This window comes from Scatophagus argus, chromosome 8 (assembly GCF_020382885.2).
Source record: "Scatophagus argus isolate fScaArg1 chromosome 8, fScaArg1.pri, whole genome shotgun sequence".
Lineage (NCBI taxonomy): Eukaryota > Metazoa > Chordata > Actinopteri > Scatophagidae > Scatophagus > Scatophagus argus.
Window position 1 is genome coordinate 23,121,997 of NC_058500.1, and position 12,676 is coordinate 23,134,672.

The 12,676-nt window shown below is 41.1% G+C and overlaps 1 protein-coding gene across 1 annotated transcript; it reads right to left on the reverse strand.

The window, feature by feature from the left end:
* Positions 1 to 2,994: 2,994 nt before the first annotated feature.
* kiaa2013 (KIAA2013 ortholog) lies at positions 2,995 to 9,977 on the reverse strand. The gene is made up of 3 exons (XM_046397972.1): positions 8,608 to 9,977; positions 5,354 to 6,207; positions 2,995 to 3,410 (listed from the first exon to the last, which is right to left on the reverse strand). The coding sequence occupies exons 1-3, from the start codon at positions 9,563 to 9,565 to the stop codon at positions 3,360 to 3,362; spliced, it is 1,863 nt and encodes a 620-aa protein (XP_046253928.1). The 5' UTR covers positions 9,566 to 9,977; the 3' UTR covers positions 2,995 to 3,359.
* Positions 9,978 to 12,676: the final 2,699 nt, after the last annotated feature.

Below are 12,676 nucleotides of genomic sequence, written 5' to 3' on the forward strand. Positions count from 1 at the left end.
CATTTCGTGCCACCTAAAAGTGAAGTCAGAAGAGCAGCAGCACTGCTGAGGTTGGACAGCTGTTTATTGCTCAGCCAGGCCAACATTAACTGTTTTTTTAATGCAATATTTTATAGGCTACTTGGGGGCAACAAGCTGTAAACACAAGACTAACATCACACTATTATTATCATTAGAAACCAAACAGTGTATTTACAGCAGATACACAGCATTAGCATTCATTTGGAGCCGTGTTGTGTCCACTTGACGGAAGCTTAAGGAAAACAGTTTGTCTCTTTAGCTGCTAAATGCTCCATACGTCACCAGGTCGTCATGAACTCTGTGTGTGTGCTCTGTGATGCTGATCTGTTCTGTGGGTTTGTCACTTTATTTAAAAAAATAAAAGACTATAATTATTCCAGTGGTACACTCCAGACCCCACCTGCTTAAACAATAAAATAAAACAATGCTGTTCTAAAGCCATAAATGTATGAAAGAAGAAAGACATACTTTTCTCACAATAATTCTGTAATTTATTTCCACTTAAGTGAGATAAAATTAAAGAACTGACTTCAATTTTACATGATAACAAATCATTCAAGTACAATCTGATCTGATTGTGGCTGTGGCCAATAAATTAACTTCTTTCTTCATTAAGGCACACACAGTAGTTCACATGAAAAGGAGGATAAAACCCACAAACACAAAATGAAAAAGATGAACAATCCTCAAATATAATGAATCAGAAAGAACTTATAAATCACATACACTGACAGGCTAATAATGTACAAGAACCAAAAATCGTACCTGATGAGCATTTAATAAGGTGTTTTGTTTTGTTTTTAGAATTATGTTGAATAATCCAATTTATCAAAATGGGAAAGAATAAAAATGTGTATTGTGCATTTATTTCAAATCTGAGAACCAAGCAGAACAGCCAGTGAGAATATATACACAGAAAGCCTGCCATTATCAATTCTCATTTCCATAAATCAGTTCAGATGAGTTCAAGTTCACAGTGGACAGAGCGATCCATTTTTTTTAAAAAAAAGATCACCCTAAAACGTATACACTGGACCTTTAACAGAATACAGATTTTCACTGCTTGGTGTTATTTTCATCATTTTAACATTGGTCTTTGTTTTCTCTCCCAAGTAACTTTTGTTTATCGTCTGACTCCTTATGTTTCTTAACATGTTGGCTTTCTTAATAATCTCACAGTATTCCCACATCTAAGAAATTACTTACTACTTACTTACTTGCTATAGTTTGTACAGTGTTACAGCAACTGATTAAACATAAAGGCAGATGCAAAGTGCTAAAAACCAAAGTTGTTCTCATGGCTGACTGAGCAATGCTATGCACAGGGGCTACTGCACTCTGAGCATATTTAAGCCTGTCAATACACTCCCAAGCAGATCAATACAAATGCACCACCAATGCATAACAGATCTGTTTGTACTTCTTTTCGGATTCTGCTTGGAGGACATACAGCTTGTTGTAGTCTCGTCCACATGGTCACAATTTGGAAATACACCTTAACCCTCTGATGACGAAATTTACTCAAGCGGACCCTTGCAGACTCTTGTGCATTGCTTTAAGCAATTATTATTATTCTGGTTTAAGACTGATCAAATTCTACGCATTCTAGCCTTGTTCAGTCAGCCAGAGGTGAAAGACAAGGATGACATCTGTGAAGTCAGGGTTAACTAAATTTGTCCATATGACCTGTTGGAAATGTCACTATACCCAGCCACAGTGAGGACGGCCCCTCTCACGCATGGGGACAGTGTGTCAGTTTAGCAGATAAAGTGCAGTGCCCACAGAAGATGTGTATGCACTGAGATCAAACTGTCTGGTCGAACAGTTTTCTTCAGACACTTGGTTTACATTTTCAGTGTTGTATCAACACCGTGCCATTGGTCACAGGCCACTCCACAACTTGGGGGATTGTGCTAATCAGCAGATTAGCATACCAACGAGCTGCGTGTGGTCAGCATGTAAACATCAGCATCTTAACAGCATCACTGTGAGCCTCACTGAGCTGCTAGCATGGCTTTAGTCTTGTATGCAACAAACCTCTCTACCTTCCACTTTATCGGTAAACAAGTTTGGGTTAAGTCTTGGGGGACAGGGGTTAGACTGAAATGTGTGATCCCAAATTTTGAAAAGGTTAGTTAAAGGGGCACACACACAGCATGCTTGTCCATGTGTTTGGGAGTACTACTACCTCTGTGGAAAAGTCGTATAAAGCCTTTAATGTGTTTTCAAATGATGTCACGAGTCAAAAAAGTAAAAAAATAAAAAATAAAAAAATCCAGAGGTGTGGAAAGAAGTGAGCTTACCAGACCCCTGTAGCTGCTCCTTGGCTGCAGACTAGAGGATCCAGCACAGAGCCACTGTGACATCACCCATTGGTTTGCTGATGACAGTTATGAAGCCTTGAGATTGGCATTGTGGCCATCACTATCGTGACTATCTGAAGCTACATGTGGCCATATATAAGCAAGAGAGCAGAGCTGGGTAGGATACATTGTTACGCCTCTCTCCTGATTGGATCTGACTGAGAAGCCAACGGCACACCATGGTAGCAACTTGTCAAAGGTCGCCACACCCTAAAGCATACCCTGCTTTATCGTCTAACTCACTCTAAACTTGACTATAATTTACAAAATGAGCATCATGCTGTATTGAAGAAGATTTGAAACAAGCAACAGAGACCTTAAATTATTTACTGAGGTAATGAACCAAATAAGAAGTAGGTCCATTTTTTCATAAGCTTACATACAATCAGACTTCTTTTTGAAACCAGCAGAGCTGCTGCTGCTCATTAGAAAGAATGCAGGTTTAGGGCGCTTCTGCTATTCTAGTACTAATGCATTCACAATTCCAATGGGCTTAGCTGGGAATAAGTTTAATAGGGAATTCAGCCACTTTTAAATGCTCACCTTTAATAATCTGTTCATTATTTATTTAAACAAATTTGCAACTGGAACACTCACTCATTCCAGTTTCTGTATTTTTTGTTTTGTTTTTTTTTCATCTTGCATGTTATTAATCTGGGATTAAATTTGGCCTCTGGGAAATTGTGATGGGCATTCTAACAATTTATAGACCAAATAATTAAGCAAAGAAATAATCGCCAAATTCATCAGAAATGGTAGCGTTGGTTACAAATCTATCTGATCTGATGTAAAGTGACACAGGAGTCAGTTTTAACCTACATCCCTCTGCATCTTCTCACAGCAGGTAAGTGGGGGGGTATCATTCCACAGCAGACGACATTCAGCACCAGCACAACCATGTTAACATCTCCCATGCTGCCAAAGCTCAAGCAGAACCACTACCACATGTTGAATATGTGCAAAGCACTGTTGTGTTCAAACAGCAGTCCTGGTGTCACAGCAGTCATCGTCATTCTTGCTGGCGACCTAGTGAAGTCAGAGGTGATGATTAGAACTGCTGGGAAACTGACTGCCACGACCCAACCCATCCACACCGAGCCCCAAGGAGAAATGGAAACATACAGGCACAGCAGGGTTTGACAGATCTGTAGTAAAGAGCCAAAGCCAACCCAAAGATTTCTTGTTAATTTAATTGAGTAATTCAATATAAAACATCATCAAAACGCAGGAAAAAAAGGAGGAATAGCAGATAGAGATGTCTGGCAAAGTGATCACACAGTCCATGCTGATCAGAGACAAACATACAGCCTGCAAGCACAACCTTCTTTAGGGCCCTGCAGGTCAACATCTCTTTTTGTAAGGACATCTGTAAAAAGGTAGTTGCTTTATGTGACAACAGAAGACATTGTGAACGTGTAGCACCACCTCACTACAACAAGGTCTAATTTAGGCTTCTGTCGGTGGTAGAATCATTTTGCTATAGGCTGAGCCATGATAGTCCCCTTACGATTTATTCCAATTTGGGTCAGCGCAAAGTCATCATTTTATCCAACAGATGACGTGGAGATCAAAGTGAAAGTGAACACACCTGAAACACTGCTAATAATACCTCACTGCACAGGACAACTGTCTGCCATTTTCTTATTTCGTCCAGGGAGGGTGGACGTTTACAAAAACCATGTATGAGTAGTATCAGCCAAATTGAGTTTGAAAATATCCGCACATCAAGTATCACAAAAAATATGGTGCATTTTCAGGTTTAAGGTTTCTAAAGTGTGATTTTTCCTACTCTACAGGGAGTCAGTGGCCGGCTTTATTTCAATTACAGAAGAAAACTGAACTTTGTTTTAGTTAGGTCATGAATCGGTGAGCCTTTGGGATGCTCTTATTTTTGTCAGAGTTAAAGGTACCCTACAGAGGTTTCTTGTAAACAACTAAAATTTTGTTCATATTTAGTGATTCTCAACAAAACACAGGACTGCAGATATCCTTCAGGTCTAATAAACATATTTAATCCACTACCTTGCTTATAACACATCTGCAAAGCCAGTCTTATATTAAGATTGACATTGTCAGGGTACCTTTAAATGTTGTAAGTGGCAGGTTCAAACTGAGCAATAATTTAACTTTTACAAAAATAAAAGCAGACATGATGTCCATTGTGACAGAATACCCAACTCAAATAAGTCTCAGTAAACTCGCCTATGGTGAAATGGATGAGGGTTAAAGGCTTCCTCGGAAACACATTAGAAAATTCAAAAACTGACAACACTTTGGAAAATGTTCCTTCAGCAAAGTTAGATAGTGTATATGTGATTATGAATGCTGAAACACTGGTATGGTCCCTTAAGAATGCCTAGACGGAGCAATATGAACGCAGTATAAATGCAGAAAGGCAATAACTTTCTAATCTGAGAGAAATTAACTCTTGTGCTTATTTTTCTTGTACTGTGATCAACAAATGCTTTACATTCCACAACAAATGTGAAGTGCAGTCTAACAGGTGGTGTGCGAAAATGACACCATAAGACCGACAGATTATTTTTAACTTCAAGGTCTGTGATCTGAAATGAAGGCTATTACTCTAATGTTGGTTTGAACTGAGATCAGATTTTTCATTGCTCATAGGCTCTCAGAGGAAAAGAGCTGCAATAAAAACTCCATCAACTCCATTAACGCAAAATAAAAGAAGTGAAATCAACTTCTGTGCGGCTGGAAAGAGGAGATGTGCAAGGCTATAATGCTGACCTGCTGGTGAAACTCAAAACTGAGAAACCAACCCACATAGAGAGCATCCACAGGGCGGGCGGGGGGGCGAGAGAGAGAGAGACAGGAAATCTTTGCCACCACACAAATCAAATAAAATAAAAACAAAAAAAAAAAAACAAAAGAAAACAAAAACCATAGAGCAGAGAAGATCAGTTTGTAATTTTTTGTATCCAGTTATGTTTCATTACATCTGTTTATACCTTGCTCCTGAAGAGGGGTTTAGCACCGGGGCCACAGTACTCGTTGTAAATGAGCTTGAAGAGGAAAAGGTGGAAGAGTGTAATGAGCGAGGCCACGCTGAACCAGAAGAGGAAGGGCAGTCCTGGGTACCTGTTGGCCATGTGCTCCTCGTGGGCCAGGATGGCCTTGAGGTGCAGCGTGTGGCGGAGGTCCTGCAGGTGGCGCAGGTCTGTGGAGATGTACAGCAGTGGTGTTATGGGCTGGGTCACCATCACAGGAAAGGTGTGACCTTTGATCTCTGATGTCAGCTCCACCGGCTCATTGAGGCAGCCCGCCTCACAGGCATACAGCTTCACCGGCTTCTCCTGCGGCTTTACTGACAAATGAAGAAAAGGCTTCCCTTCCGCGTCCAGAAGCACCGCCAGGTTAATGAGGTCCTGGTTATAGTGGATCCCTCTCAGGGCGTAGCTGTTGTGCAGCACATCCGGATCGGCCTGGAACTGAAGGTGGTTCTCTGTGAACTGAAGGCCGCCAAAGCTGAGCACCATACCCTGCATGGCTCCATGGGCTCCGGCCGCCACCAGCACCTTGCAGCCTCTCTTCTGCAGAGTCAGCGTCCACAGCGTGAACAGCTGGAGGATCTGAGCGGCGTTGCTCACCCGCTCGGGCCACAGGTTCTCTGCGTGCATGGTGGCGTGGCCACTGAAGCAATGGTCGGCGTAGTTGAGGCTGGACTCCAGACGAGCGCGCTCCTCGCTGCTTAGCCTTCGATCCAGCAGGGGAGCCATTGAAGAAGACAGGATGTAGTAGAGGGTGGTATTCACTGTACGGCTCGATGGTGTGTGGGAGTCTGTGATCTTCCTCATTTCAACACCTGAATGAACAGAGAAGCAGAAGCTCAATGCAACTTTGACCATAAACTGTTTTTCTTGATGTTGGTATTAGTAGTCTGACCAAAAACACAATTTAGCCTCAACTCCAAGTCCACCTGCATATTCTGACTATAAGTACTTTATCACAGACACTCTCCAGCAGATACTTACCACTGCAAATTAAATATAGTTAAAATCAGCTACATTTTATTTGTTATTTTTCATGTGAAAGTAAAGCACACTGTATGTTGTGGAGGTTCTATTAGAAGTAAGACTTCAAGTCAATGAATGTAGTGAATGAAATAAATGAACAAAGTGAGCACTGTGAGTAGAACTTCCTGTGCTTTAGAGTCATTTTACTATACACCAGACTAGAGTAGTTCTGTTTCTGTGGCAATCACAAGGTTTCAGTTAGTCGCAATAACCCCATCCCCAGCCCTTGATGTAAGCTGTTCTGTCTGTAGACCAGCAAAGTGTCAGTGCAGGTCTCAAACCAGGTTTCCTGGCTGAGAGCCAGTTGTCTGGCTGCTGAACGCGCAGAGCTTGTTTTGAATTATGCTGCGGCTCCAAACTGGTCTTGAAAGTGCCTTGCTGGAAATGGATTTATCTGAAACCCCGGAGAATGGGTGACTGAAGGGTGACATTAGTGCCATGCTGTGATACAGCAGTATAAACCGTGTAATGGCCAAAGTGTGTCCTCCACTAGAGCTTTAGCAGTACTGTTTCCACCACAGGAGCTCTTCCTTAGTGTGTATGCTATATCTGGGGCAGTGTCGTCTTGTGACGCAGTTTGTGTTCACATGGAAGTTCCAAATAAAAGAAGAAAATAATCAAATGTGTTTAGCTACAATCCAGTATGGTGATTTTAAACCATTTAACTGATTTTAGAGAACAATTTCTATATTGTGATATGAAGCAAGAAGCCATGCTGAAGTTGTTTTTTCAGCCCCTCTACTGTTGTTTTAACTGCCTACTTTACCTGGCATGTTGCTGCTTTAATGTATGACAGTTATGAGATTGAGTTCAAACTTCGAAGCAAATTAGCATGTTATTCACTCATAATAATAAATATAAACGCGACAGAAGTTCAGCCCTTCAAGCACCATCAGATTTTTGAAACATACTTTTTATGATTTGAGAGTGTAAATGAAGGATTGAAGAGAGAGGAGACAGAAGAAACGGAGAATGCCATACCAAAAAAGTGAAGAATTGGACAAAAAAAAAACAAAAAAAACAATTCAAAAGCAGCTTAAGAATCGACTTAAAAAAAAGTGCAAGCTCTGTCTCGATGAATTGTGAAATTTTGTTCACGTTACATTTGGTCATGTTCACCAACTTCCTTCCTCACTCTCTGACTCTCTCCTGAAGTTACAGTGAGAGGAGACCAAATGAAACACACCGTCAGCTTAAATCAAATTACGGATTTCTCATATATAACAAAGGTATAAAAATGGCAGCCACACAAACAAAAACAACTATATTTAAATTATTTGTGTTTTCTGACGCTGTTCAAGGGTTGTTTGGAGCAGTCATATTCATAAATAGGGTGGTAATGTTGCAGTTAATTTCAGTTTTGAGCAGCTGGAAAAACACACAAAAGGGTTATTTTAAATATGTGATCACTAAAGTATGTGATGTGGCTTCAAGTCTAAAGACAATTTTATTCCACATCAGTCGGTTTAGTTGTTCTTCTAGATTAAAAAATTGATCTATAACAATACAAAAAGCTATACAGAATGAGATTTATTTTTTATTTTGACTGAATAAAAATTTTGCCAATTTTGGTTATTTTATTTATGCAACAGTCTTATAAGGCTGCTTCATTTCAGAATGGAAATGTACCAAAGAAAAGTTCTCTAAATGCAATCTAAGTGAACACAGGTGTGTTTTGCTCTATTTATCTCCTACACAGGATATGTACATGTCCAAACAGCAAGGTGTTGTAGCTTCACACAGAAACACTGGTGTATGAACCCTGCTAAACACCAACACCTTTAAAACGGCGTAACCTTGAAACAAATCATGTGAGTAAGCATGACCTACCATAAAATCACCTCAGAGGCTGTTTTTTTACTGCATTTCACATTATGACTCAACAGAGTTATATCGCGGTCTTCAAAAGTACCGGTAATAAATCAATCTGGATCAACCAGATGTTTAATCAGTAGGAAACTTAACTCTTATTGTGAGGTGTGAGCTTCAAATCACACATCAGTGTATTAGTTTGTTTAAGCAAATTTACTGACCACTCTCTATGTCATGCTGTGCTATTTTAGATTTTTGAATGTTTTTGCACATATTTTGGACAGCCATTGGTTCCCATTCTATGTAGGAGTTTTAAACTCTTTTTAAAAGCTTGCATGTTCCTTTCAAACTCACAGCCTGCTACAACCTCAGCTCACCTGAAATGAAGAGGTCCATCCAGGCCTGCTGGTGATCTAAAACCAGGTCTTCCACATTGGCTCTCAACAGCTCCCCCAGCTCCTTTTTGGCTCCATCTTTGAGGGTGCTGAAGGTCTCCTCCAGCTTGGAGGAATCAATTGGCTCCGAGGTCCACACCACTGACAGGATGTTGTCTGTGTACTCTGATTTAGCAGAAACCTGGATCCTGCTGTTCAGCTTCTTGGTGACAACTACCACCAGCACCATCCGGTTATTTTCCACAGGCACTCTGCCAGAGGACAGCACTATCTCTCTGTCCTCCAGTTTCTCCACACTGGTGGAGAACTTGCTACCAAAGGAGGGATTTTCAGAGGAAACGTCCAAGGAGGCGGCCCTGTCAGACGGGTTGTTGATGTGGATTCGCTGGAGATAGACGTTAGGTCTGCTTCTGTGTGCGATAAACTCCTCTCTGATGGTGACACAGTCCCGGGATGACTGCAGGGCGGCTGGTGAGGCACAGCGGACAGAAAGCACGGCTCCTTTCCGGAACCACAGCATAGTAGCTTGAACTTCGACCCGCTTCCCCTCGAGATGGACGCCAATTCTCGGAGAGTATTCAGTCTGGTGGACCGGAGCCGAGCCGGGTTGTGAAGAAGACGCTACCCACAGTTTGTTAGAGTCAATGTCAATTAGAATATGGCCGTTACCTGATACAAAGGGTGTATCTAGTTGTTCCTGAGGTGTGCTGTATATCCCCTCTCCTCTGTCTACGAGAGACTTCCACCTGTAGATTTCAGCCTGTAGGCACTGTCCTGCCGCCCCACCCGGCATGGCAGAGCCGCCGAAAATCCTCCATCTGCGCTCTGCTCCAAGATACCAGTAGAAAATGAGGAAGATCAGCAGTCCTATGAGGAGTCTTCTCGCCCAGCTACTTGATAACAAACCTGGCAGCCCCTTTAGTCTTTGCTGTAGCCACATAGTGTGTTTAAATGATGGAAGCCCAGCTATGAGTCGGCGTCTAAATAGTGCACCCAGGGTGCTTAGGTTAAAAATTCAAGGATGTCACATCGAATCTGTACGCGCTCAAAACATGTTCTTCAGGATGACAACGGAGAAACAGTTTTAGCTAGCTTCTGGTTAAGTTAGCTTAGCGGTAGCTAATGTTGTGAACGTAAGCTGTCGAGAATGTGTGGTTTTTCCTCGCATCGTGGTTATTGTCACATCCTTCAGCAGGTGAGTATGACAATCGTCAAATGTTTGTATCTAAAGTCATGTCGTTTTTTTATTGCCTTCAAGTTGAAAAACATCACCTGTCTTTCCAAAATAACTCCACAGCCAGCGGTTGACACTTCTGGGTTGTCACAACTATCGTAAAGCGAAACGACACCGTAGAGACCGGAAATGTCGCAAAAACCTGAAATTTAAAATAGCCAATATACGGTGCACAAAGGAGAAAAAAGAACCATCGCATATATAGAAAAATAGAGTGGAAGATTATCAAGGTTTAAATACTTTAACTAATACAGTTAATGTGTTATATAAATTATATAGTTGGAATTGAGAAAATAGAGACAGTTAATCATTTCAAAAATTGCGTCGAGAGTGAACGTAAAAAGAGAGTCGAACCTGCCACCATTACTCGAGATGGGTCCCTTTTATTAGCAAAGTTGCTGAAGAACAGCTGAACAGCCTCTTTTAAATCTGTCTCTAAAAGAGAAAGGCTTGTTGTATTTGTATTAGTTACTTACATGTGTATGTAGCTCCATCACATAAAAGAAATTACTAACCCCTTTTTAAAAAAGTGAAGTATGAAACAACTTTGATATTAAACAGTTATTCAGATTGATTATACTCTGTATGTCATTCTTGAATGAATGACTGGAAAAATTTTATGTTATCAAACAGATCACCAAATGGGTAAAGAAAACCAGTTACAAGAAAGAAAACAATGTCACTGCGCAAAGGAAAGTTGTCATTTAACAAAAAAAGAAAACAAACAAAATAAGGAAATATATTATAAAGACAAAAGTATGATGGGGCTGTTTTTCAGGGGCCACTTACTTCCAGTGAAGGGAACGCTTATTGCTTCAGCATACCAAGACATTGTGGACAATGCTATGCTTCAACTTTGTGACAACAGTTTGGGGAAGGACCTTTTCTATTCCAGCATGACTGTGTCCCAGTGCACAAAGCAAAGTCCATAAAGAAAAAAAAACTCTTAACTGACATCACCTGTCATGTTCCAAATGTGTTCATCTGATGTGTTCATCATGTGATCAACTGAACCGAACTAAATACCATCAAGATATACAAGTGGATATTACTGAAAGTAAAGCAAGCTTTCTTCTGTTTTTCATTGACTTTGGTCCAAGCCGTTGGGTGGTTCCAACCATTTATCAGTTACTTTCAGCTGCCATTTTTGGTTTTCTTTCATCAAATTGGCTGAGCTACTCCACAGTGTGTCAAATGAATGGTGACTGAGTTCCATTTAGCTGCTTCAGTTTCAGGGTCTTGCTGTTGTGCATGCTGCCTCACTGTCACACCTCACCTGTGAACAGTCCATACATGTGCTGTCTATCTCCTGCTGCTCCTGTCTTTCTCCTCTGTCTCCTGCCCCCTCCTGACATTTTATCTCACCTCTCTCCTGCCTTTCGTTCTCCTTCTTCTTCCTCCATCCATCCATTTGATTTGCCTTTTGTTTCCTCTCAGACTTACTCTGCTCTCTCTCACTCCCATCCGTCTTTCTTTCTCTTCTAGTCTCTTCTTCAACAATTTCTTTCTCTTAACCTGTTGTCTGCAGGCTCTAATTTCTTTCACTGAAGGTATATCGGCTGAAACAAACAGTAGATGAAAGGTTAGCCTGGACTAAAGTTGTGCATCTCCTCCCTGTGCTTTAATTCAGGCTTTTCTGTCTTAACAGACTTCGATCACGTGTTCTGATGTTGAGAAATTTTACAACTTGTGATTGATGAGTGGTGACTGGAGAATTAAGACCACTTAAATTCAGCACATTTTCAACTTAACACATAAAAGTTTAATTGCAGTACACATTTCAGTTGGATTCACTGTTTTATTCAAGCTGTGTAATGATGACTGTGTGAGAATGTCAGCTGAACAACATCAGTGAATGCACAAGAAAAAGTGAGCTCTGATTCCAAGACAAAAAGCAGTTATATTTCAAATGTAAAAATGAGTGAGTGTGGCTTTTATCAAATAAAATACACAAAAAATCCGAGTGACTTCCTGAGAGAAGTCCAGCTCAAGACACAACATCAACTGGATGAAGGAGAATCTGAGCAAAGAAGACCTCAAGAGACCAGATGATGTCTTACTTACTTACAAGATGGCGCTGGTGAGGTCGGCCGCTGTCGTACCTGCTCCCGAGATTTGTTTGTATATAGTCGCTTTTAGTGTAATTTTTAACTTGTTAAGCCATCCCATTGTAGGAAGCGTTCTTTTTTACAATATTTAAATTTTTTACTTACTTATTTTTTGGTAGCAGGGACATAAAGAATTTCACTGCACATTGTACCATGTATGATTGTGTGTGTGACAAATAAACCTATCTTGTATCTTGTATCTTGTAGAATTTATTTATTGAACAACTCTTGGTGTGCCATAGGAATTCAGAGCAACACAAGGCAACAGGTGTACTGTCATCTGATTCTGCCCGTCTTCCTTCACAAGAGTGTATACATCGATCAGTCACTGGCACATACCACCCACCTAAACTTTGCAGACCAAACACACACACCCCCACCATCACAAAGGCTCTTCCCATCAGCAGCAGTCTCCCCCCAGATGGACAACACATCCTGTCACATTTCAAAAACAGGACCACAACAATCGCCTGCAGACTCCCCAGATCTCAGACTGAACCCAACCTGATAGAGAATCTATGGCACACAGGACCTCTGTGGTATTTTGTGGTCACCAGCATATCCCTACAGTGCAGTGGTTAGTGCTGTTGCCTCACAGCATGATGGTTCTAGGTATGAATCCCAGACCGCGCCCTTCCGTGCTGCATGGGTTTTCTCCTGGTACTCCGGCTTCCTCCCACAATACCAAAAACATGCACATTAGGTTAAT